We start from the raw sequence: 27714 nt of genomic DNA, 5'->3' as shown, positions 1-27714 counted from the left end.
ATTAAGATTAAGTTATATAAATAGCTTTCAATCACAAAATTTATCAGTATGAAATATAAATATACTTCCAAAACACCAACGGAGACATTAAACATTTATTTTTTTTATAGCAATAAAATTTGGAAAATGTTTCATCTACATGGTCAATTAATACTTAATTTCAGGATGTATGAGGCACTAATTACAGCATGTGTTACAATCGTATATTATTTGTTCATCATATTTTGGTTAAGTATCTATTACAATTATCTAATCTAATCTTTCCTTGTAAGCAAATTTTTATTAGTAAAATTTATAAAGTTGTTAAATGCCTGTAAGATTTTTTATTAATTGAACAATCTTCCTCCAAGTTGTCCAAGTTGAAAAAAAAAAAAACAAAAATTGACAAGTAATCAAGATACCTTGCAAATTGCCGGTTAAACCACTTAATTAAGAAATTTTAATTGAATATTACATTAGTGAACAAATTGCACAACTATTTTTACCCATCCATTAAATAAATGTGTTAATTAAAAATTACAGTTTGTCAATAATGGTAACAAAGTTTATTGCTACATTCGGTCGGTAACAATTAGAGCTTACGATAATGAGAACACATAGGTAATTAAAATATGTGGGCACAGAAATATAACGCAATTGAACATATTTCCAATATTCATGATCAGTTAATCACTAATTTGAAGTAAATGGTATTACGTATGTCAGAATTAATTACCAAAATTACAAAACAAATATACACAACATCTTTTTAACATATTTAGTAAAATCTTCAATAGCATATTAATGTTCAACATGCTTCAGTTACACCCAGTAACTTTCTTTTGTTGTTTTTATCTTATGCCTCAATCTATTGTTATCTAAAATAAAGAATACAGTGTCAACAAACAAACGTGAGGTGAAATCTTGTTTGTGCCGTCAAAATACATTTTCGCTTCGTTGCTGTCTCTAACAATAAGAGATTTTAAAAACCTGAGCCAATGCTTGATGAAATAAATAGCTTGACAATCACTAGAAATATCAGTTCTTCCGTTGTAAAATAACAAGAAAGATTTATTTCAAAATAATTTTTATATTTACAATAAGTTTTAATCAGTTCTCTTTACAATTTCCACTTTTAGAATTTACAAAATTAAAGCTACAGTTAAATCGTAAGCTTAAGTCTATTGTTAAACTGGATAAAATTTTATGGACGTCTCATTACTTTATCAGTAAACAAATCAATTATCTTGTAGACTATGTAAGTCGTATAAATATCGTTTATCGTAATATGGTAATTGCACTTATTATTGAACCTTATGCTACACTTCAAAAGTTTGTAGGTGAACACAATTATTTCCCACTGTAGTGGCTGCCAACGTGCGAGGGCGGCCCCCTGTGCTTGTAGCGACTACCAGGCCGTGAATGAACTATAGCGTAGTGATCGCTGTGAGACGACACTGATCTGGTCGAATTCATCGTCGAACCACCAGAAGTGTAGCCTTTAGGATTCTGAGGAGCCCCGTTTAATGAGTACCTGAAACACTGCTGTGTAAAAGGAAAGTTTAAAAATTCATCGTCAACCCTTGAAACTCGAAAGGGTTAGTGGTTTAGTGGAGACTCGTGAAAGGGGTGTATTGTTGTTACCGTAAAATTGAGTTTCTTTATGATAATGAAAATGTTTAAATTTAGTTTAAGGATATTATGACAGAAAGCAAAATGAATAAATTTTAACAAAAATAATAAATGTGTTCACATATAAGAAAATAAATTCATGTTAATCAAAAAATAAAAAATGTGTGAAAATTTTTTTTTGGAATATTTCGCAGGCGGAATATTTCAGTAAATCAAAGACTTCTTAAGAAATCTATGAGTGGTTGTAAAAAAATAGTTATTGGAAAAAATTGTTATTGGAATTACAAAAAGTCACAGTCATACACTGCATTTGCATCACCGTAGATTATTTTTGTCTATATACAGAGTGTGCCAGAAATGATAAGTTACAATACATATTAATGTTTTTTAATGAAACTTCTTAGGTTTTGCTTAGTTTTAAGTTTCGATTTTGATGTTTTTAAACTTTTGTTAGTCGACTACGCTCGGTTTTTTTTTTAAATACATATTTCTTTTAAGGAAAACATTGCACAAAATCTAAAAAACTACAAAAATGAAGTCTTTGCTAGCTATTTATCTTTTTAACGCCGCACTGCAATAAAACTAAAAAATTAAGTTTGTTAAGCAAGTGACTAGAAGTAAATGTCTATTTTTTTATTTGCATTTAAGATATTTTTAGTCTTTCTTAAAAAAACTCTTAAGAGTTTGGAATGTTGATTACTAAAAACATATTTAACTTTAATAAACAGAAAAAATAGCTATTATTTCACTAGTCAAAATGTGTAATACTTTTAATTTTTAAATACGAATTTGCATTTCAATATGTATTTAAAAAAATCACAGTAAACTTCGCCGTGAAAAATACATTGTTGTTTACATGTAAAGAATATCATTGTTTACTTATAAATAGTACCTGTAAGAAAAGGTAAACAATAGAAAATGAATAATCTCATTTTTTACAAAATTTATTTATTAAAGCCTAATTGTACGCACGCAAAACTAAAATTAGACAAAACATTTTCAAGAAAATGTGTCCAAGTAAAACGAGAATATCGCAAAGCCTTCAAAAACAAAATCGTGTTATAAGGAGTACAGCAGTGCAAGAAGTGGCGAAGGCGTAAACGTTTATGCATCAAACTAACTGATCACCATGTGCGCACTGCTTCCAGCCCTTGCTAATTATTCTTGCGCAGTTGCCTTTGCTAATATCTTAAAAACTGAATCTGGAAATGTGATGTTTAAGGTGCGGTGTGTTAAATACCTCCTTTCATTTCTGGGAACCTGTTACTCACTTTTTGTTTTTGAACATTTTAGCATTGAAATTTTTATGATGAAATTATTTTGTTTCTATTTTATTTTGTTTAAACATGTTTTAGTAACAAACTTTTTACACAAAAGTGTCTTTGGTTATTTCCGATTTTGTATTTTTATATTTACTGTATGAATAATTTGTTTGATACGTATTTTGGACTTTTTAGTTTTTACTTTGAATTTTTTGTCAGTAAACCACCCTCCGATTTGACGAAGCATTTTCAACTTTACTCCTTTCAAAACTTTTTTATAAGCATATGTCTTAGGTACTGTTCTACATTCTTATTCTTCATCTGTACTAGAATCTGTGACTAGAATACTTAAGTAAAAACTAATGAACACAAACACAATTTAAAGTCGACACACTAAACTTTTATTTTAACACAACGCGTTTCAACCACAAAGTGGTCATCCTCAAGTGAGAATAAAACTCTCTCTATTCTCTATTCTCACCTAAGGATGACTACTTTGTGGTTGAAACGCGTTGTGTTAAAATAAAGGTTTGGTATGTTGGGTTTAAATAGTGTTTATGTTCATCACTACCATACCAAGAAGATCCAACAAGAAGTAAGTAAAAACTGTCAAATCATTTGGTAAACATTTTACTTAACCTCAAAACAATAGTTTCTTACATTGTTTACGTATTCTTTATGCGTAAACGTAAAGAACAAAACTTTGCAAGTAACTGTCCAGTCTTATTTAAAATTAAATATCTTGTTCTTTATCAACTGTAGTCATTTAGAAGTTTCTCTTTTTAGAAAGACTATTTAATAGCATCTTTTAGAGATAAAAACAAAACATCATCTTTTTTTTTTAAGTTTTCAACTTTTATCATACTTCTTTATTTTTTTAATGTGTTTTTCAAAAAATCAACTTGTTTCAAAAGCTAAGCAAAATCGAACAATAAGAACATCAACATTAAAACCTACTTTCAAAAAGCAAGAATTTTAAACTATAATGTCTTAAAAAAAAATTCCAACACTAACATTAAATCAAAATTTTTACTAATTTCAGAAATTATTGTAAAAAGTACATATTTTATGTCAAAATAATGTCAAAATTCACATAGTGCCAATACAAGTTTAGAGTATTTCATGTGCTAATAAAATACTTTGTTGTGATTGATGACGTATTTTATCGAAGAGCGTATATTAACGGCAACATAAGAGCAGGTAAGCCTTACTTAAAACTGAAAAAAAATTGTTTTGAGAAAAACTCTCGAACGGTCAATTTTTTTTTTTTAAATATACAAAATTCTCAATTTTTTTATTGATATTGTTTCACTTTTTGAATTATTTTTTTCCCAACACTATGTAATATTTAATATTTTGGTGTTGTCATTTCGACAATTAAAAGATCTATCGAAATGGCTAAAAAAATTAGGGGTTTCCATTTAAAAAATATGTCGAAGATGTCATGACTCATAAACCAAAAAGTGTAAAATTTTACATCAATTTGGAAATTGTGTATTTTTTAAAAAGAAAATTGACCTGTTCGAGCATTTTTGCCAAAAAAATACAGTTTTAATAAGATTATTTCACAATTTTGTCGCTCACTGTATATTGACCTTTAATAAATATCTAACGATGAAACAAAAGTTTACATAAAAATTTATTTTCTTATATTTAACAATTCTGGAATTTTTCTGTCGTGAATAATTTATTCAGTTTATTTATTTAATTTATACAAAACCCCTCTCGCGGATATTTACCTCGATCCGTACTGGCTGCCATGCCAGGATCTATAAGGATCATAGTCCTCAATAATGCTTGGCTCCTTCTCAATGATTTCCGTCCTGGCACAAGCGCACGTCATCGCTGAGCACAAGAAGATATTGATGATCAACATAATAAGAAACAGCACCCCTAACGCTATACAAAGCCACAACAACCACGTTGGATGGACACCCCCTTCATCGCACAATTCCTGGACCAGTGGAGGATCTCCTGGATCCAGTACGAAAACACTGGTGGCAGCCATAAGAATCCCCTCTTCGGTGGTTAAAGCCCTCGACTGTGCTCCATCGTTGCATACCGGCTCCGGACAGGAACCCCGACACAATCCGATGTCGCACTGAAAATGCACCTCGGAGCTTTCCGGAAACCGGAACATTGATCTAAGTTGGGCATCCGCAGTGCCTTTCTTCTCGTCGTAGACGAAAGGGCCGATCACGTCACCGTTGGTAGGACAGCCCTTGTCGTCGATGAGGGGGACGCTGCTGTTCAACTTGTTGAAAGCAAAGCAGGATTTGACTCGGAAGCCGTAAGTGCCATCGGGACGGGAAATTTCAGCGCGAAGAGTATAGGGTTTGCTGTAGACGGCTTGAGTGACTTTGCGAGAGCCGTCGAGGAGGCGTAAAGAGACAAGGGAGGTTTCGTTTCGGGCATTTCGAAAGCCGGCTTTGCCGCAGGTGATCACGTAGAATTTGTCGTCGGCGAGTTCGAGAGTTCGGTGAATTCGGACCGCGATCGGAACGGAACGCTCCTCGGTTTTCTGAAACAAAACACTCAATTATTAATTTCATTTCAATTACGATAAGAGGCTGCAATTTAGTTGTTTTGTTCACTTTTGTAACACTATGTTATGTTTACATGTCTCTAATTAGACAAACATTTGTTGTAAAAATTGTAGCGTTTTTACATTTTTTTTTCTAAAAAGGTAAATCTTTGAAATTTTATAAAATTAAAAAGAAATAAAAATTGAAATTATTTTTTTTAATAATTAATTAAAAATTAAATGTAATTAAATTTTACAGTAAAGTCATCATATTACTTACTAATTTTAAAACATAGAAAATATCTAAAGACATCAGAAATAATCACAAAGAAAAAATAATAGCACTGTTAATACTCCTCAAAAAAGTTTCTCAATGTATGCAAATGAAATTCAAAAAATGTCGAAAAACGTCAAATACGTAATTTGTAAAATTTCTTAAATTATTAAATTTAAATATGAAATCACTATGATTTATGCATTCCTTTTTTTAAAAAAAATAGTAGTAAGATTCTGAAATTATTGTTATAAATTTTCTTTCGTCACTATTGAGGAAACTGTTTACTAAAATTTCTAATGCAAGGTGATTTAATACAGAGGACGAAACCAATTTAAATCTGCTGTTGTTTTTTAATATTGCTCAAATGCGCATCGCTATAAATTAATGTAAATATGTAATTTGATTGAAATACAGAATTACTTATTAACGATGGTCTGTACATAATAGTTATTTATTCGACGAGTTTGAGTGTAAATCGAACTCTTTATTTGACCGAGTGGATTTTTAAACCACGAGTGTAACGAGTGGTTTACCATCCACGAGGTGGAATAAAGCGTCCGATTTACACTCAAACGAGTGGAATACAACATTTTATTCTTCGAATTAGAGTCAACAAGGCTTAAACTTGCTTTAAATCTGTTAAAAATAATTTGACGTTTTGTATTGAGAAATGCCAAACAGTTGTCAAAACTTCCTTACACGCTAGAAAAACCGTAAATTTTGACAGTGTCGAAGAATAAAAAAATTATATTTTAAGACAGTTCCTCTAGTATTTAATTTATTATGTTTTGTCGTCAATTTTAATGTCATAATTTTAATAAATTATGTAGATACACAAAAATGTCGAAAATTTTAAAAACAAATATGGAAAAACGGGGTTTATTCCAAATATCTTTTCAGCTTTCGATAGCTTACAAGACATTTTCGAAAACTCAATAGAAACAACTAAACTGCCATAACGTAAACAAGCTAATTGTCATATTTTACTTCCAGCAACAACCTGTTTAAATATTAATTGATATAAATAAAAACCATCTAAAAAATTCCCAAAATTTTAAGACCATACGTTACAAATTTTTAAATTCTAATTTATTTAATCAGTGCCTAGTATTAATTTTATCAAGAGGGCACTAAATGCATTTTTTATTAATTTTTAAAAGTAGGTAAAGTTGCAAAATGGATATTTTTTGATTTTTATTTTTTTCACAGAAATTCCTGAACCGATTTGAAAAACAATTTGGGAATATGTAAATAACTAAAAAGGCGTTCTAATGAGCGCAAAAAATAATACCTACTATGCAATTTAAAAAAATATAAGTATCATTATCACGTCAATTTTTTTTTGGGACTACCTGTATAATCAAAAACCCTATATGTTGTATGACTGGTTTCCTGCCTCTTAGATGCATTGAGAATTTTTTTTTGAGTAAACAGCAATAACCCTTTATAAATTTAATATAAATCCTATAGTAATTATTACTGTAAGAATGTTTGTTGCAGAAGTATGACACCGGAATTACAAAAACAGTTAGTGACATCAACAGTAACGTCACGATGCATTTTAACTAATTCATAACTGTGCCTCCTTCGCACTTTTAAAAGGAAAAAAAAAGTTACCGCCCCCTGGATTAGCCAACAAGCCTACGCTATTTCTTTTTGAGGTCATCAAAAATTATCACCAATTTACGTAATCTGCGCGGGAAGATTGCAAAATAAAACTATCACAAGTTGATTAATTTTTCTGCAAGTTTGAGTTCTTAAGACAAAGGCCATTAGACGAACTATTAGCCCATGAATAATGTCATAGTTCCAGGCATGGACAATGCTATTATTATACAACAGAGAGAAGATTTGTGGTAAAATTTTCCGGTTGGAATCCTTCGCAAATCTTTTATTGAAAAAATATTGTTGTAGTCGAATGAATTTTTTCTAGTGCGTAAATAAGCCGGAGGGGCACAGGTGTTGATGCAGCAACGGGCTTTATTGATAGGGGTCACATCTAGGCAACCATCTCGATACAATTAATTGCTTCTTCATATTCTCAGCTAAATACAAAAAAAGTGGAAGTGGCTACAGATCAGTTTTACTTTAATATTTAACGGTTTGTTATTACAGGCCGGTTTACAATTGCTTAGATATTAGCATCGGTTCACAATATAATAGCAAGTGCAGTATGATCACTGCAATTATTTCTTCCAGAGAATAAAAGAAATATCTCCCTCTTAATCTTTCTGCTCAACAACTGTTACCAGGGTTGGAATTTTGAACAGACATTAATCTTTTGACTTTAAGTTTAATGTTTCAAGATCCGGACATTTCATTGCGAGTTATTAAAATAAAATTACCGGAGAAAAAATTTAGAGATTTTTAGGAAAATATTACATTTTTTTGATATTGTAACGCCGGCGCCAGTTAGCACGAACATTCAGAATTTAAATTATTGTCCCGGATCACTGATAATAATTTAATCGGTTATACTCTCCAATACCATTTCCCTTTCCTTTGAACAAATAACAGATACTGGAAGTGGGAGTATTTATTTTGTATTGTAGATAGAATCAATAATAGATGTGGAATTACATATTTAGACGGATACATTTCTAAAGCACGTTTTATAAATATTAATAAAATCAGGAGCAAGTGCTCTACATGAATCGACAATTATATTGGTACGAGATATAGGGTCGGTTTATGGAAGGCGAATTAAAAATTAATCCGTTGTTAAAAGTTCATGTGCGATTACTCCATGAATCTGAGCATCTGGTTGGTTCAATTTGGTCATGTTATCAGTTAATCTGATGTTTGATTGTAATTAATTTAATGAAGCTTCTGTAAATCGACCGAAAGAGTCACATCCTCATGTAGGATGTAGGTATGTATACAGGGAGAGCCAAGTTTTATAAACACACTAATAAAAGCCTCTCTATAATTAAACTTAAAGTGAAAAAAATCGTACGTAATTTAAAAGAACATTTTTGCAATTCCTAGTTTTTAAAATGTTTACTTGTTTAATTAACTAAAACTAACGTAAAGGATTTTTGTCATAAAAATAAATTTTTAACACCAATACAGAGAGTTACTTTCGCTCCCTTAAATTATAGGCTAGAAGTACATACATACTGTATTCTCCAAGAATAAATTTTTTTCCTCAAAAAATAAGTTTATGATTTCAAAAAAATTTAAAGCATGATATTCAATATTTTTTGATTATGTAATTGGTTGACTGTGAAATGTAATGAAATGTAAATTACCTACATATTTTTTGTCGCAAATACGTATCGAGAACTCAGATGACGATATGACGACCTGTTAACAATTTTTTGCTCCCGATTTTGTCCTAGTTATGTTATAACTTGATTTCCTTGACATATCAAAAAAATAATATAAATTTTTTATAAAATTTTTTAACTATGTATTAACTAAGCCATAAATTCACATTTTATTTAAGAATGAGGTAAAGTAATAATGATAATCTAATCTTCAAATTTAGGTAGGTAGGTGTAAAATATGTCTTTACACCTGTTCTTAACCAAACATGGGTAGAAACACTCTTGTTTTCTTCTATTATGTGTCCATCGGTGAGTAATTCAATTAACACCTCTTTCGGTATGTTTACCAGGAAACACTTTTAAGTCATTACCGTGGAAATAGAGGAGAAACTAATTCAACACATATTCTTCGAAAAACTCACAATTCCAACTCCAAGGTTGGAGTTTTTTACAATTTCCTTTTAAATTACAAGATTGATTTTTCGACCTAAATAATTTTTTTGGATGCTTCATTGTGTAATATTTTGATCGAAATTAATGATCTTTTCTGAGATATTTCGTGATTTGAACACATGATCACGTCAAGTTGCGACGTTAGAGAATTCGCTTCATTAATTACTCGATTTCAGCGCAAAAAATCATACTATTCTACTTACTTGTGAGAATACAAAATTAATACGGCAATTAAATTACAGGATTTTGCGATCGGCATCCAGCAAGACTGCAGTATTATTAAATGGCGATTTAATCGTTGGCATGCAATTAAAATTTCCGATCGTATCTGAATGAAAATGCTTTTTTCCGTTTCACAAACTTCTAAAAAAAACGAAACAATTATTTCCACCTTCCTCGTCAATCACTCCCTTATTTTGCAACAATAAGCCTTACGTGTTATCAATCAAGTAGTATATCTAAGCAATCGATACCTCTCTCCTTCACCTTTCTACACCATTTATGCCAACAAATTCAGTCCAAGATTTGTGTTGTTTGTCGACAACAACCCTGAGCTGAGATCTGTGGGCTAGGCCATGTATGAGATCTTCGAGGTCTTCGAGTGACATTGCATTATGTTTTTTGCGTGCTCCCGATAATTGTGTTATAATTATAATAAATTTGAGCAGTTTTTGCATTCCGTTTGGTTATTTATAGCGGCAGGAAAAACATTATTAAGCCATTTCATTCCAGGGCGTGGACGTAAACACCCAAAGCCGAAGTTATGCGTCCACGTCATCGTGGAACACGGTAAAACCTACGCGGTTTGCATATTTGGACATAACATGCTTGAGAATTATCAATTTTAAGACTATTCAGACCAAATTTAGAGATAGAGATAGAAGTAAGAAACCAGAAATAAGTGAGAGTAAAAGGCCACAACTCATCAGGCTCCAGAGATTCTTAACCGAAGATGTATTAAAAAACAAGTGTTTTTCACTCTCATTGTGATAAGAGTAATTTATAGCTACGCAGCGCAGTAGCAAGTGTTACAATGTACGAATACGAATAGTTTTCATACTAATTTTTTCTATTGTGCGCTTTTTAAATAAATCTATTATAAAATTTGACCGTTAAAATTGATGACAGCGTATGCGGTACCCAAATCGCTTGAAAATAGCTCAAACTTCATTAGTTTCGGTAAAATACATTGATCCACGACAATTTCTCACCTGAAAACGACAGTATGCAGTTAGTGATGATCGCAAAAACCGAAAACAGGGCAAAGTTGGATTTTGTAGCACTGTTTTTTGATAAAACATTTTTACATAAATTATTCAACCATAAGACAGATTCTATAGCTATAATTAATAAAATCATTTTTCTGGTTCCTATATTTAATTCAAGATATTCCATATCTTTTTACTGTGGCCATTGTAATACAAATGTTCTTTCAAAATCGCCCTTGTATGTAATGTGTAGCAATTTCAATAAAATTAACAGTAATTGTGATATTTATTTTCTTTCATTTAATTAATCAGAAATCATATATTTAATTTTTTTGATGTCTAGGTAAAATTTTATGTTATATTTTTTCTTTTTCTCTCTTTTCATAGTTGTTAGATGCAGCATGCTTATTAAGTTTGAGTTTATTTAGTTTATTAAGTTTATGTATATTCCATATACTTTTTTCCATATTCCTACAATTTTAATGTTTGTTATGATTTATTATGATTTAGAATAGGAGGACTTGTTTGATTTTTATTTGTTTTTATATAGAGTGTAACAAAACTCGTGGATAATTTTATTTAAATTAAAATTGCTCATTTTTGAAAAAATCTTTATTAAACTGTCAATTTTGTTTTTTAAAAGAACACGTTGCAGCATTAAATTTAAGTTTTTACTTCGATTTTACTCGAGCGATGACGTCATGACATTTTTTTAATGAAAACCCCTTATTTTTGACTGATCTTATTCTATTTTGTCACTCATTTACTTATGTAATACAAACTGCGTCTGTATAAAACTAACGGTGGTATTAATGGAATGTGTAATTGTGTTAAAGCAGAGTCGTGGGCTGCAAAGGAATGTGAATGGGTTAACTAATGTTTGTGCAAACTTTAGTTTTAATATCAATTTACGTATATAATTTACATTTATTTTAAAAATTGTTGTATAAAATATTCATAGCACCGTATAAACAATGCCTCAATTTTTTCATTACTGTAGAGCACAAAAAAGTTTCATCCACTGCATCCATTTCTTCGTAGCTAATGATTTGAAGAACCTATAGCTGATCACTGATCGATTATCACAATGTTAAATCAACGTAATCTAACTGTAATAAGATGAATGAATCTGATATTATCTCACACTATGTCAAAAACTTTACGTTACTCTATAGACAAACTACATATTTAATTTTACGTTTCACTGCGGACTTAATGACTGATGATGTTAATCGGGATCTATAAAATTTTACGATACAACAACTTCAACGGTACTTATAATTTTTTTAAATTTTCTTTAAAAGGGTTATACAGTAATGTCAATTTACTAGAGTAATGTAAAATTTAAATTTCAAGCTTGTTCGTTCAATCTGTTACAGCTCAATGCAGTAAAAAATTTAAAAAAACACTGGGGCAATACAGAATAGAATAATAGTTATTTATTCGACGAGTGTGAGTGTAAATCGGACGGTTTATTTGACCGAGTGGATTTTTAAACCACGAGTGTAACGAGTGGTTTACCATCCACGAGGTGGAATAAAGCGTCCGATTTACACTCAAACGAGTTGAATACAACAATTTATTATTCGAATTAGACTCAACAAGGCTTAAACGTGCTTTAAATGTGTTAAAAATAATTTGACGTTTCGTATTGAGAAATGCCAAACAGTTGTCAAAACTTTCTTACACGGGAGAAAAACCATAAATTTTGACAGTGTCGAAGAATAAAAATATTTATTTACTTAATGCAATACAATGTTTTGTTTTGTTTTTACTTTTATTTTCCAGTATTTTCAAATTTTTTCCCGTTCATTTATAATAGTGGCGCGTACCTATGTATGTACACCGTGGAAACTACTCTTTCCCAATCACCATTTCATAATTTTTTTAATTTAAAACAAAAATTTAAAAAATTAAAAAATACAACAAATTGTCAAATGGAACAGTTATATCTACGTATGTTGTACATAAGTTTTTTTTTAAGTATCCATAACGCTGTTTGTTTCTAAAAAAAAATTCTTAATATGAAAATAGCAAGCAACTAGCTCTACTACATCAATTAAAGAATATGTCAAAAGAATTGTAGGTTTCTTTTAGATATTAATAAATTATTAAATTTAAATTTACTTACAAAGAACTGTGCTTTTTTATAATTACATCATTTAAAATTGAATAAAACTTAACAACATACTTTTTTGGGATAACCATAATGTCGTTACGACTCCAACGTCCTTATTTTTCTACATAATTAAACTACGTATTACATTAAGAACGGAAAAAGGCAGAATAAGTTTATCGCTAGTACCTATAATTTATACTAGAAATAACAAGTAGATAACTTTTTTGCGTTTTACACTGAAAATAATTTGTCCACGTAAGAAGCGTAACATAAAGTATATTTTAATATACTCATAAACCCACCTGAAACTAAACAATTTTTATAACAGAGTGCACTATTTAAATTATTTCAATATACTAGAATTTTACAAACACTGTCAAATAAGAAGTGATGACAATTAACCACATAAATTTTCTAAAATTACTCCCATATACAAGGTGATTCAGTAAAGATAACAAAATCAATTTAAATCTGATGCTTTTAAGAGTCACTAATAAATTTCATTGCTTTCAAAATTCTTATTTGTACGAATCTTTACGGTTTTCCTGAAAAAATATTGAATTCTAAAGAAATTCGCAATTATTGTGTATGCATTGAGAATTATTTAGAAGTACATAGATATAAAACTACTAAAACACTTTTTTTTTAAAAGAGCTCTGTAAACGAGTAACTATCTGTAAAATACCTACACATTTAGTCATATCTAAAGCTGCAAATATCTTCATATTTAACTTTTATAAGTTGCTTAATTTGTTTTACTAATTTTCTGTATAAATAATAAGCGTATTTTATTATAAGAAAGTCAATAATTGTTTCTTAATTTATCTCAATTTATCTCTAAAATTACTGATTCTACAATACTTTTTCATTACAATCAAAGAAATTAGTCATTTATAAATCATTAACTTTTCAGTATTATTATTTTGAAAACATTTTAAGAATATTCAGTAATGATTCTAAAATTATGTTTGCTTCATTACTAAAATATTCATTACAATCGTATATTTTGGCTTAGAATAGTTTAACAAAATTTATACCTTTTGAATATATTATCAATTTTTATATGTTTGTTTACATATTTGTGTTTATTAATAAACTTACTTAACTATTTAAAGTTTTCACTTGACCATGGCTATACTTGTAATGTTATTATTAGTATGATCTTTGATATAGCGTTACTTAGAATTTAGTGGTTTCTTATAAAAGACTCCGGTGATCCAAACCTTCAATTAATCCTCATTACAAAGTTTCCAAACACACTCGTATTCATCAGCCTTGACAACACCCTTCCCCATAACCAAACAATTCCCTATCGGTGTCACAAACCATGATTACAGAAGATGATTCGCCCGTCCAATTGTGGAACGCGACTCATCCTTGACGCATTTTATCCAAGTACACACAAGTGTTGCAACTTACATTGTTGACGAGCAGTCCACAATAATCACTGGCCCCTTGCTGAGCCATAAGATTGATGTCCAGAGTGACAACTTTACCGCCGTCTCCATGGACCATGCAAGCTGGCGTTCGGTAATCCCTTGCGTGGACAGCACCGGAAAAACTGTTGTTAAAAGCCACACGGATGTTCATGTGACCTGCTTTGCATGTGGCTGACACTTGAGGGATGAATTCGGTTTCCACCAGTTGAGACCAAACCTATAACAAACAAACGCCCACATGAGTACAAGGATTCTTGGCTCCTTTGTGTAAAAAATTAAAATAAGAAAATATTTTCTCCTTGATTTTTTGCGTTTATTCAGTTTTCAAATTAATTTACTTTTGAGTCAGACACGTCAACGGTGAACCTACTTTTTTGACATCTTGCCCTATAGTTTATTACTTGAATACCAGTTTTCACAGCGAGTGTTTCAAAAACTTTATCGCCGAAAAAAGTAATTTTGATTAAAGAAAATTGACTAGAACAACATCAAACTCGTTTAGAATAACAGAATGCTGAATAGTTCTAGAGCGTGGAAACCGTGTTCTTTAAAACTACTCGTATATGTGCTTTTTAAACCACATGTTTCTTGAAGTTTAAAGTTATTGTCTTTTTTTTTGTCTTTGAAAAAACAAATCATTTCTGTTATTATAATATAAACAAACAAAATTATAGTTTTATTTTCTTGCATAGTAAAAATTTAGTTTATTTTCTTGCATAGTAAAAATTTAGTGTAAAATTCTTCTTCCCCAGCTTTGAGAATCAGAATTAAGTAGTTAAAATTGCACTGTTTCGCGGTTATTCACTCTTCTTGGCAATTTTATAATTTTGACAATTTAATTGTAGATATTAAAAAAAGAAGACCTGAATAAATAGAACAACTAAGCAATTAATCAAAGTAAAACTTTTAAATTTATTTGTATATTAAAAAAAACAGAATAGATAGTAAAATACCACAAGACAAATTGATCACTTCTCGCCCTCTGTATAACAAACGCAAACAAAATTGTATCAAATGATGATACTAATTGAAAAATTTTTATTTTCTATTTTTAATAATAAAGATGCTCGAAGACTGAGTGGATATTTATTTAAATTTCTAATTTCAGCAACTTGGTAATTTAATGCTCTAATCTAAATTAAAAAATGGTCCTATACAATATGAAAAATTTGTAGTTAGTTTAAAAAAAAAGTGAATAATTTTAACAAAACAAAAAATTTATTCATTTATTATAATATTTCCAATAACAGTCACAATTTTCCGACGCCGCACTAATAACTCGCCCTGAACATACTCGTTCAATATTTATCTGAATCTTTTGTTTTTAGTCTTTTGTACTCAAGAGATACCAGATGTGAAAAATAAAGTAAAAAGTACCTACAAGCAAAAAAAAAATTTTGTGTTTTTGCAAAATTGTAGTAATTTTTTTCAATCCTCACATATTCAAATTTCTACAAACAAATTTGAATATTTTTAGCTTTTCTTAGTGCAATTAGTGTTCTTCTTGTGTTGAAGATGAAATTATTACCGTTGTTTATAGTTGTTAATTTTATTTTTTTAAAAACAATTGATTTGATTTTTGAAAATTAAAAGGAATAAATTGATTTTGTCGCTGATTAATTTATGTTTAATGTAGTCGCAAAAGTAAGTTTTTTTTTGAGATTTTAAGTAATATTAATTCATTAGTTTAACCCTTTAATGCCCAGACTTGTTAAGAAATTTTTTTTCTTCAAAAAATTTTCTATATAGGTTTTACTTTTTCGAACGAGAAATCCTCGATATCTCGGCCATTTGAAGTCGTATCGCAATGAAACTTGTACCAATCGATTCTACGTCGAAAAAAAAATGTGAAATTTTTGTCTGTCTGTCCGGTATTTCTGCGAATCGCGATAACTCTTCACAGAATCATTCTTTTTCTATGAAATTTGGCCAGTAGGTGCCCCTCGGCCTCCATAAGAACCCTATTGATTTTGGAGCCGATCGGCTGACGGAAACGCCTGTTATCACTAAAATTCGGGAAAAGTGAGGTTATGACCGCATATTACACACCTCTAACCAACACGGCATCGCATGGGAGACCAGTTAGAGTTAGAGTGGGTGCCGTGGCGCGTTAATCTTGAATCGAGTGAGCCCCACTTGGGGGCGCAGCCCCCGTAAGCCCCACTCAGGGACGTAGCCACCGTAAACCCTAATCGGAGGCGGTACCCTAGTGAGCCCCATCGGAGACGCAGCCCCCGTGAGCCCCACTCAACTGAAAAATTAGATTACATTGACCATTAAAGAAAAAAATTTTCTTTTCGCCTTTTCTCATCGAATAAATGCAAATTAACGATCGATTCACATCAATTCCCGTAAAGAGCTAAGCAATTTAAAAAGCAACAAACCATAATTACAAAACGGGGACACACAATATAATATGGCCCGAAGGGCCAATACAGCGTCGCAGACCAAGGTAAGCGAAGCGCAATCTTGTTTTTTCAATTTTTCTTCTACTTTTTTAATTACTTTTTTATTGACGTCACTAGTTAGATTTTACTTTTGTCTTACTAACTAGACACTTAAAATTTTGCTCAAATCACCTACGAGTAGTTGCAGAGAGAAGACCTGACCTGACCTGTCCTGACTAGACACTTAAAAATATTGCTCAAATCACCTACGAGTAGTTGCAGAAAGAAGGCTGCAAAGCCAAAAATCTTTCTCGTATGATAAATCATACGATGAGCACGAATGGATATCTATTACTAAAACATTTTTAACGTCAATCTTCTAGAAACGATATATGTAATTATTTGACTCTTATTCTTTTATTATTTTATTATAATTCACATTTATAAATATTAACTGTTGTTTCTTTTTTCAATGTTACAAATGTTTCAAATGTATTTTTTTTTTAATTCTTTAAATGTGACACAAGCCTATCCATTCAATAAATATAGTATATGTAATAACGGAACAAAACATTCTTCTTGGGAAACTCCGCAATTTTAAACAAACCTTGAAATAAGAATTAAAACTTTTCTATTCTTATTTAATTAGTTATGTTTTCGATATAAAATTCAAATGCATTTCACGCTGGTCTTGACACTTTCATCTGAAACTTTAAAGCAAAAAGAAGCAATAAACTTTATCCAGTAGTTCCTCAGTGTCAAACTGAAAGCAGGACGTATTTGTGTTTTAAAATGTGCTTGTTTAATAGCTCAAGATCCAGTAGTAAAAAGAAATCTACTGCTTTTCATTTCGATGACCTTCTCGGTTATGTTATGTCAACCCACACATTTTCGTCACAAAATTATGATAATTATGTCCAAACAGGAATTTGACATTGGTCACTCTACTTCCAAGCTTTTTTTGTACAAGTGCGCGCACGTGACTATAGTTTATTAACAACTGCACCCATAAGTACCAAGGTTCTACAACAACATTCTATTGTGTTTTTGCAATTTACTTTCTGTAATTTATGTCAAAGAATCAAATTGGATTCACAATTCGCTAAATAAAATAGAAAGTTGTTCCATTATTACACACGGGTCTTTGGACTGAACATGCCTAAAACACCTACTTATACCTCCACCAAAACCAGTCGTTGTGAAACTCTGATTTTTAAGAATTGAAACTGAAGAAACAAAATTACAATTCGACTTAAATCAAAACTATTCTCTTCGGAATTTTATGCAAATATTTATAAAATCATTATACACACCTAAGCGCTCCAGGGTAGTTTTAGTGGGGGCAAATGGATATCAATCAAGGTTTTGCATAGCAAGATATTTGCTCGGGGCAGTTTGCTCATTTTTTACTGCATTTCTCTCTATTTGCCCTTTTAAGGGTATAGAGTTGCTGCTTCAGAAAGATCAACAAAAAACTGAAAAAAAAATCGCTAACTATGTGAAACGTGTTTTATGTTTATGCTAATTTGTTCAGGTATTAAAATAATCCTCTCTTGTTGTTCCCACAATTCATCATCTGTGATTCAACACATTACATAAGTTTTGTTATAAAATAACTTTTTGGAACAATTTCGTTTATTAAATTTAATCCATTTTAACTGACAACATAGTTTGGCAAATTTTCGTTTTTATTGTGCAAGAGAAATGAAATAAAATGAAACATTTCATAATTAGGTATGAAAAAAATTCAAATCATCATACTAAGATAGACGTGAGTTTAAAATGTTTACAATGTCTCTTGATTGATTCATTGATTTAGTGATTCCCCGCTGTTAATATAAAGAGCAATTCATGTAGAATAATTATCTGAACAGAACAAAGTATTCAGAACAAATTTTGAATGAACATCAATGTTAATGCAGAGCATTTGCATTGTATAACCAAAGAAAATTATGCCCAACGCTTACCCGTCGAGCTTCGTTGAACCTGTTGATACAAAAACATTACACATTTTTTCCTCACAGTGGTAAAATTATTATTGAGGATTTGCAATCAAAATCTCATGGGAAATTAAGTGAAATTGTTGTAAAAAAATGTGGTTAAATGTACAAGAGAAACATGCCAAGACTTTTCGATCAATTTTCTACTTTCATGAGTTAATTTCCAAACCACTACAACATTTAATACCGCAGCAAAGGTTTTTATAAAATAAATTGTGTGATTAAAACGCAACATCAATAATATTCTTGGCACGTTGACAAGTTGGTAGGTATAAGAATACCTACCTGCAAGAGCACCAGCACTATACTCGTGCTCTCTTTTCATGGTTTAAAAAATGTTTAAACTCGGAATCACTGTTCTCTATCATTTAGAATGTGTCTCGGAATGTATTAGTAATAACCATAATTCACATTTCCACAAATTAAAGCTGTGAAGTAGTAGATATTGGAAAAGTCTGCCAATTTTCCAACTATGTAGTAAAATTGTTGCACACGTAAAATGACTACAAAATGAAGTTATCGATTCGGAGGAAGCTCAACTCTTCGAATTCCTAATGAATCCCAGAATTTTCTTTCCGTATTAGACGTCAGTGTTAGTTAGAGTGTAATAAATGAAACCATTTTTTGATAGATCAATATTAGATTTTTTTAATTACAGTGTATGTATTTTTAGATATCAAAAATATTTTTTCTATGAGAACAAATAATACTAAAATATGCGATGCTACTCCAAATAAGAGTCTGGAAAGTGCGATTTTTAAAGGAAAAAATCAAGGAACCTTAACTTTGATAACAATAGCAAATTTATTAGTGGTAATTTTAATAAAAAGACTTGTCATTTCCAGTTCTTAATTTATTTTGAATAAAATGTGTTTAAAATACGTCTAAAAATATTATTTGTAGGCATAAACACAAAAACGAAGACAAATTAAGTATTGCTAACAGTTTTTGAAAAGCAAAAGCCATAAAAAACAAGAGGTAGTGACGTCTTCAATTTTTTAATAAAAGGTTTTCAAAAACCCGAAAAAGATAAATTTTGACACACATGTTAACATAAAAAACATAATTTTGAAAAAATTCTAATACATTAATAAAAATGGCTTGGAACTTTTCGTTTAAAGAAAAAATAGTCTGTCAAAAAATGTTTTTTAAAGATACAGCATCGTAGGTTTATTGTGTTAGTCAGCCTGTATTAATCCAAATTTTAATATCGTATTGTTCGTCATGTAATTCATTCCTGAAATGTCGTTCGCAAATCGAAGGTGAAAGCGCCTAGAAAATGTCATTTACTAAACCTGTTCCTGGATTATAGTCAATTTCTTTGTTTGCAAAAGGCGTTCTGATATCAAATTAGAAGTGACATTGTTTAAAGATATGGGTATTATAATTGACATATGTTTGAAACATGTGACCATTAAAACCTTTACGTTTTCTGTGCTTCAACAGTAATGACTTTTAATTGGTTGTTCATTAGAGATGTAGATCGTTTCAATAATTGCGGTACGTATGGCGGAAGAAACGAATCGTTAGAAATGCACTGCGGGATCTAATGTACCGAATGCACAAAACGTTATTTGTTACGTTTTGTTGCTTGCAGAACCATTAATAAACTAAATAATGCAATTTAAATAAGAGATGGAAAAACAACGAAACGAGTGTTGACATTTTTGCAATCAAGAAACGGTTAATGCACTGCTGTGATAGGCCACTAAATTACCGTTGTTAGACTTAAAATCGGTCAATTCAAGGTAAAACTATCTCACTTTTTCAAGCGTAGAAGCTTGCAATAGAAATTCTAAGCTTTACAATACAAGAAAGATTTTATGAGTGGTGGCGGAAAATATCAAAAACATCACAAAAGAAACAAAATAATTTTGTAGTATACAAGATTGTAGTAAACTCGTATTAGATAGGAATGTGATAAATATTCTTGGGTTAGGGATGATTAAATCGCTTAGAATCCAGAAGAATGCAAGAAACAATTTAGATGGCGTTTCATAAAACAACGTGATGTAGGAGTGTTAGTAAAATTGATATAATAATAATAATAATAAGAATAATAATAATGTAAGATAAAAAAGTCCTTCCTAAACTACATTAAAAAAAACTGTACTATGCCCTACCTAAAGTTTAATTTTAAATCACATTTATGTTACACATTATTCTCCATTTTTATAATTAAACAATTATACTTTCAATATTTATGCCGGCTTTTACAATTTATGGACACCTAAACCCCAGATAAGCGATCGGTGATGGAATTAACTATGGTTCTTTCTATTTATCAACTCTAGAAATTTAAAAGTTTATAATTTTCGTTAGAAATTTGACAATTTATTAGATGCAAAAACAAAAAATTACATGTTTCATTTAAATATCTCAAGTTATTTAACTTTTAACAAATTTCTGCATTTTTTTTTTGTTTACAAATGCAATACACATTTTTTTTATAGTTTTCAAATCTGTACTCTCTTCTTTGCAGTAGTAAAATTTTTTTTCTACACACAAGTATCTTGCTTTTTATGCAATAAACTATAAAGAATATGTTTAATACAGGCGTATTGAAAGAGTCCGTAATGTTGTACTTTTGTGAACTCACAAGGATAAAACTTGCATTTTGCAAGCTATACCTACGGGTGCGCCAGAACTCGCGCCCCAGAGAGAACATTTTCAAGTAAGGTAAAATAAAAGGAACATGAAAAAAATGTTTAAAAAATTCTATCTGTCAAAAAATTTTGACATTTGACATTTTTTTTATATCTATTGAATGATACTGATGATCTTCTATATGTTTTTGTTTTACAATTGTTTAGTAAAGGGACAAAAATTTTGCCAATAAAAGCCACAAATAACATTAAACAGAGTTACAATTTAGGATACAGCTTCCTTGTTTCGTCTTTTAATAGCCTATAGCAAAAAAATTGGAAAATTATTTTTTCCAACAGAAATAAATAGTCAAAGTGCAAACTTTAAACCCTTTATATGGCATTTTTCTCTGAGGCGCGAGTTCTGGCGCACCCTGTATATCTATCTAAAGAAAGTTGGTACAACATTTTGGTTTGAAGTTTTGAGAGTAATTTAGGGTTAAAAAAATCACTGCAGTTATTGTGCGTTTTTTATTATACTTTTGTATTATACTTTTTTTGTACATATTATTGTTAGTGATGTTATTATTATTGGGATAAAATTAGTCCGGTCAAATTAGTCATAAAAATAGTGGTCAAATAACGAAAATTCCGACAGAGCTAAATTTTGGTGGAGACCTTGGGTATACCATTAGAAATAAAGTGTCAAAAGTCCCCATCGATCCCATGTGTGCTAAAAAAGTTATTCGGGGTCAAAGGTCAATATTTGACGTTTTTTAGATTTTTTTTCGAAAACGGCAAGTTTTATCAAAAAAGTAGCGCAGACGAAAATTATACATCTTAAAATTATCTACAAAATGGTCTTTATACTTTTTTTCCAAGAATCACCATTCCTGAGATATCGCGATTTTAAAAGTTGAAGGAGTAACGTTCTACATCATATGCACATACAGAGTGCGCCAGAACTCGCGCCCCAAAGACAAATGCCATGTAGGGTAAGGTACCAGGAACATAAAAAAAATTAAAAAAATTCTATCTATAAAAATTTCGAAGTTATGAGAGTTTAAATTTTGCACTTTGACTCTTATTTATTTCTGTAGGATAAATAATTTTCCACGTTTTTTTGCTACAGGTTATTAGAAAAGGAAACAAAGAAGCTGTATCCTAAGTTGTAACTCTGTTTAATATTATTTGTAGCTTTTATTGACAAAATTTTTGTACCTTTATCAAATAATTATAAAAAAACATATACAAGGTCATCAGTATTATTAAATAGACATAAAAAATGACAAATGTCAAAAAATAAATGTCAAAATTTTTTGACAGATAGAATTTTTTAAACATTTTTTCAGTACTCTGGGGACTACCCAATTACTCCCTTTCAAGGAAATGCGCGATTTTTTGAAGAGCCTGTATGTATTACCAAATAAATTCTTTTTAATTCTAATGGAATCGAGATATTTATAAGTTTAATGAAGTAGAAGAAAAATTTCAAGTAAAATAAGATACCAGGAACATAAAAAAAATGTTTAAAAAATTTTATCTGTCAAAAAAATTTGACATTTGTTTTTTGACATTTGACTATTTTTTATGTCTATTTAATAATACTGATGATTTTATATATGTTTTTTTACAATTATCTAGTAAAGGTACAAAAGTTTTGCCAATAAAAGCCACAAATAACATTGAACAGAGTTACAATTTAGGACACAGCTTTTTTGTTTCTTCTTCTAAAATGGCCTGTAGCAAAAAAACTTGTAAAATTATTTTCCCTACAGAAATAAATAGAGTCAAAGTGCAAAATTTAAACTCTCATAACTTTGAAACTTTTATAGATAGATTTTTTTTTTAATTTTTTCTATGTTTGTGGTACCTTACCCTACATGGCATTTGTCTTTGAAGCGGGAGTTCTGACGCACTCTGTATGTGCATACCATGTAGAACGTGACTCCTTCAACTTTTAGAATCGCGATATCTCAGGAATGGTGATTGTTAGAAAAAAAGTATAAGGACCATTTTGTAGATAATTTCAAGATCTATATTTTTTGTCTGGGCTACTTTTTTGATAAAACGTACCGTTTTCGAAAAAAATCTAAAAAACGTCAAATTTCGACCTTTGACCCCGAATAACTWTTTTAGCACACATGGGATCGATGGGGACTTTTGACACTTTATTCCTAATGGTGTACTCAAGATCTCCACCAAAATTTAGCTCTGTCGGAATTTTAGTTATTTAAAATGTTTATTTTGACCGGACTAAATTTTAAAATAAATTTTTATTCGTACAAATAAATGAAGAGTCGTTAAAATCGTTTTTTGTGAAACAAAATATACAACGAATAAAATATAATATGTTCTCGATAAGTCTATAAATTATAAATGTAATAAGTGATCAATGTACCAATGCTTAAAAAACGCTATAAACACGTCATTAATTTCAATAACAAATCTTGATGTAACGAGTGTTTATACAAATTTGGCGTCATAATTGGCGGTGATATGAGTATATGTGAACGGACCACAATTGTGACTTTCAATACCATGGTTGGTTCACAATCGAACGATAATGGATAGCTTTAACACCAAATTTAAAAGAAACACCGTTATATACTTTAGAATTTGTGTGTTTTAAACCTATTTAATTATATTTAATTAAACTAAGATTACATGATTTTACTTAATAATAACAATACTTTTAGGTTGTAGTTTTTTCGAGTATGGTTATTTAATATTTGGTGTAGGTAAATGGCTACATTACTTAATTTTTACGTTCTAATTTTCATTGCTAAGTTGCGCTGATTGTGATAATATAAAAAGTTTGACTAGGTTATTCTCGCATCAAACTTTTTTAGGTTTCTGTACGTACAATTTGTAACACTTTGTATCCTTGACTTACTGCAAATTTATTCTGTAAATACACAATTTTAAATTAGTTTTATTTATTTTGACATCATCAAATTAGAAAAACTTAGACATTTTCTTGGCAATCTTCGTCATGCACAAAGTACTTCACAACCGGAAATAGCTTTTCCATCCGATAAAATTTAAAATCACTTGACCGAGCTTTTGCATTTTGTGTGAACTTTATGTAGTAAAGATTTTATTAAAATTCTGTCAGCAAATGTATACGTTTTATACAAACAGCAGCGTTGCTTGAATTTAAATAAAAACTGACACAGTTTATACCATAAAGGAGAACAAAACGATACTCCAATTGTTTAGTTATTATTACATTGTTTAGTGTTTCATCAATGCATTTTGAGAAGGCACATCCGTACTGACTCAGTGCATACCTGAAATAATTCAACTATAAATAGAGGATCATGAAGATGCTTCTTAAATTGCTTGGATTTTAATGTATCTACATAAAAAAGTTTGAACAATTATTATGCCAAAGTAAGAAATAAAAGTTCGTTTACTCAAATTTGCATAATGAAAAATTGTAAAGTGAAATTAGCTTGCGTTTAAAAAAAGTTTCTCCAATAAAAGTAATCTTACGCATGAATTCGTCCAAATGACTTGAAAAGATTTTGTAGTAAAATTACTTTCAATTAAATGCGTCGCATTTTTTAATTCATCAGCTTTTATCTTGGACGCAACGGATACAAAAACTTAATTGCATCATATGGCTGCAATATTTAATATGTAATAGATTTAAAAACTGAAAAAAAAAAACGAAGAAAAAACCAATCTCCATCCATGATATCAAGCCTTTATGTTGTAAAAAATTTGAATTTCCACTGAAAACGTGATAGGAAACGAATAATGAAATTCCAGCGAGACTTAGAATCAAATCACTTGCAAAAACAATGTTTACTGTTTCATCAAACATGACCATTACAATTGGGTAAAAGCTATTTCCTATATTCTCCGTTTCAAGCTTTCAACACGTAACTGTGTTCAAAACTAGACCGTAAACAAATGTTGCTAATCCAAGGTCTCCATTGCATAGCACACAAGTCATAAAGATTTGCAATGTTCCTACATTTATTTAAAACATTTTGAAATGTCCGCCCACATTCGATTTCTTTCGGCAAGTAATTGAGTAATTGAAAAAAATTACATTGTTTTAAGCCTCGCCAAGTAAACGTACGCACGTGACTCTCGCATTCTTTGAAAAAATTCTTCTGCATGCAAATGCTTGAAATAGTTAATTGGTTGGTGTTTGAAAAATCGTGGCTCTTCACCATTCCACAATTTATTTGTCACGACTTTGGCAAATAAAACGAGTAATTCTGATAATAACAGTCATGAGAAAAAGACAATAGGTCAACGCGTCATCATTGTGATAATATATCGGTAAGATTTGCAGTGTGGCCTTAAAAGGTGCGGTTCGGTAGAGTCAACCCACAAGAAGTTTTTTATTATTATTTTAATTAAACGATTTGATCGCCTTGTGGCAAAGTAACGAATGATCCTTTCATTTCGAGTGTTGTACAGATTATATCAGGAATGTCGGCAATTACAATAAATTTGAATGTCTCGTGATCGAACACTATTAACACATAAGAAAAAATGATTTTACAGGAATTTATTTATTAAATGTAAAAATCGCAACCATCCGATTAATTCAAATATTTTTTTATAACGGTACTGATTGCAAGCGACTCTAATTGGTCAGTAGTCCGGCACAACTACAGTTATTCAGAAATTTAAAAGAAGGCTCAGTTATTTGGCAAATTAAAGCGAAAGCGTATTGTCCAAAAATTTACCACTTTCACTCAAGTAAAAGTGACCACACACGATTGCAAATAATTAAATAAAAGATTAATTGCAAGGCGGGGAAGACGTCAATTCCCACGAACGGATAAAGCTTTTGTTATATAATTTTATTATGATATCATAGAAAAGTAAAAGTCACCCTTTAAAACCAGCAGTTCTGGTGATGGCGCGATTGAAACTCCGGATTTCCGAAAAAAATTGCGCAGATTTTTAAACATGTGTGACTGAGAGAGAAAGTCATTACAGTGATTCATTCAATCAAATACGTACCTCCGGAATCCATCCTATGGCAAAAATCGCAAAAATCCGGAAGAACCATTCGGAACACAATCTGCTTTTGACACCCATTTTGAAAATTACTAAACCGAGAAGTAAACAAACAATCACATGTTCAAAAACGACCACTGTTTTACTACAACACACTCAATTGCACCATTCTCTTGTGTTAATTTAACTGGAATGAAAGTTAAGAGTTGCTCGTCTGCGCTAGCGTTGGGATCTCCGGAAAGCAGTTTTGATACAGTATAAACAGACATGCTTTAACACTATAACATCAAAATTGACTTCCGCGCAAAATTTATTCACCTTTGCAATCATTGACATAGAGACTCACAATTATTTGAGTCACAAAAAATGTTTGGCTTCAGACTCATCGTACTCGAATATTAATTTGAATTAAATAATAGGCGCTGAAATCAACTGCCCCTAAAGCCGTTAGAGGCAGTGCTGTTTCTATCGACCGCCAACTTGTCGATTTCAGCACTGAAAGGCGCCACTATAGCCGCCCTCTAAAAGTCCGCACGCATTTCAGTCGGTTTCAGAAGCTCCGTTCAGTTACTGAAAAATCGCCGTTTTCTTCACGAATCGTACGTATAACTTTACTAAGCGCCTTAAGTGTAGATTATTTTTCATACAGCTGAGTTAAATAAGTTGCGCTTGAAGCATTTCAGTACTCAAAGTTTAGCTTTTGATTTCGAGTGAATGAAACATTCAACTAGTTAGGTTAAACGCACGTCTGTGTGGATCAATAGAATGTGTCTTTCTTCGTCTTTGCGTGGGTGCTTTTTGTTCCTCTCATATCAACTGACCCCAATCTTTGTAAAATTGCATGTAGTGTGACTATGTCGTCTCGCTGAAAATTATACACAAGAACTTTTTCAAGTCGATTCTCGTCTTGTACTCCATGCACGAACAAGCTTCCTTATGCAAATTTCTACTAAAAAATTTACGAACCAATGAAAAGGTGTCCAGAAGGGTAAAAAACGCATCGATTTATAAATCACAATTTAGATTATCCCAACACACACAACACGGTTGTAAATTTGGTTGCCTGGTTATGTAACTGAATTCGAACAAATTGAATAAGTTGTAAGCAAAAATCAGAAAAACTTGTAAAATCATAATACAACACACTCAAACATTTGATTAGAATCTTTGACCTAACAATGGCATGTTTTAATGCACATTCGAAAATAAATACAAATAAATACTAAAATCGTAAGTTACAAAATCATGATTAATTTTTTTGCAAAAAATTAAATGTTTTACCACTTAAAATGTCATTTATTAGCGTCGTTTAAATTTGGAACAGTGTCAATATCGACATAACCCGGCGCATCCACCATTAGTGTACAATTTTTAACTTCAACGAGATTTTTTGAGATAAACTTTGTCAAATAGTCGTATTAAATTTTCCGACAATTTTGTTTGAATTGTTTACTCATTTACATTAAATCACAAATCTTACTGAGAATTAATTTTATAGCTTACCTCTTGCTATGTCACACCAATTAAACAAAAGTTGCTAATTAATTTGACTTGTAAGTTGACAGCATTCTCTCATTTTATTTCATTACTT

At 30.6% G+C, this 27714-nt stretch overlaps 1 protein-coding gene across 2 annotated transcripts; it reads right to left on the bottom strand.

Moving 5' to 3' along the window:
* Nucleotides 1-1032: 1032 nt before the first annotated feature.
* On the bottom strand, nucleotides 1033-26328 carry LOC123008951. 2 transcript variants are annotated; one of them, XM_044405028.1, is made up of 4 exons: nucleotides 26127-26328; nucleotides 14143-14379; nucleotides 4613-5394; nucleotides 1033-1513 (listed from the first exon to the last, which is right to left on the bottom strand). In XM_044405028.1, the coding sequence occupies exons 1-4, from the start codon at nucleotides 26202-26204 to the stop codon at nucleotides 1330-1332; spliced, it is 1281 nt and encodes a 426-aa protein (XP_044260963.1). In that variant the 5' UTR covers nucleotides 26205-26328; the 3' UTR covers nucleotides 1033-1329. The 2 variants fall into 2 exon arrangements, with proteins under 2 accessions (XP_044260963.1, XP_044260971.1); XM_044405036.1 differs by having other exon boundaries at nucleotides 1370-1524.
* Nucleotides 26329-27714: the final 1386 nt, after the last annotated feature.

The sequence above is a fragment of the Tribolium madens genome, unplaced genomic scaffold (assembly GCF_015345945.1).
Source record: "Tribolium madens isolate multiple individuals breed KSU strain unplaced genomic scaffold, Tmad_KSU_1.1 Scaffold_19;HRSCAF=116;Tcas5.2_LG9, whole genome shotgun sequence".
NCBI lineage: Eukaryota > Metazoa > Arthropoda > Insecta > Coleoptera > Tenebrionidae > Tribolium > Tribolium madens.
This window is presented reverse-complemented; position numbering and strand designations above follow the sequence as displayed.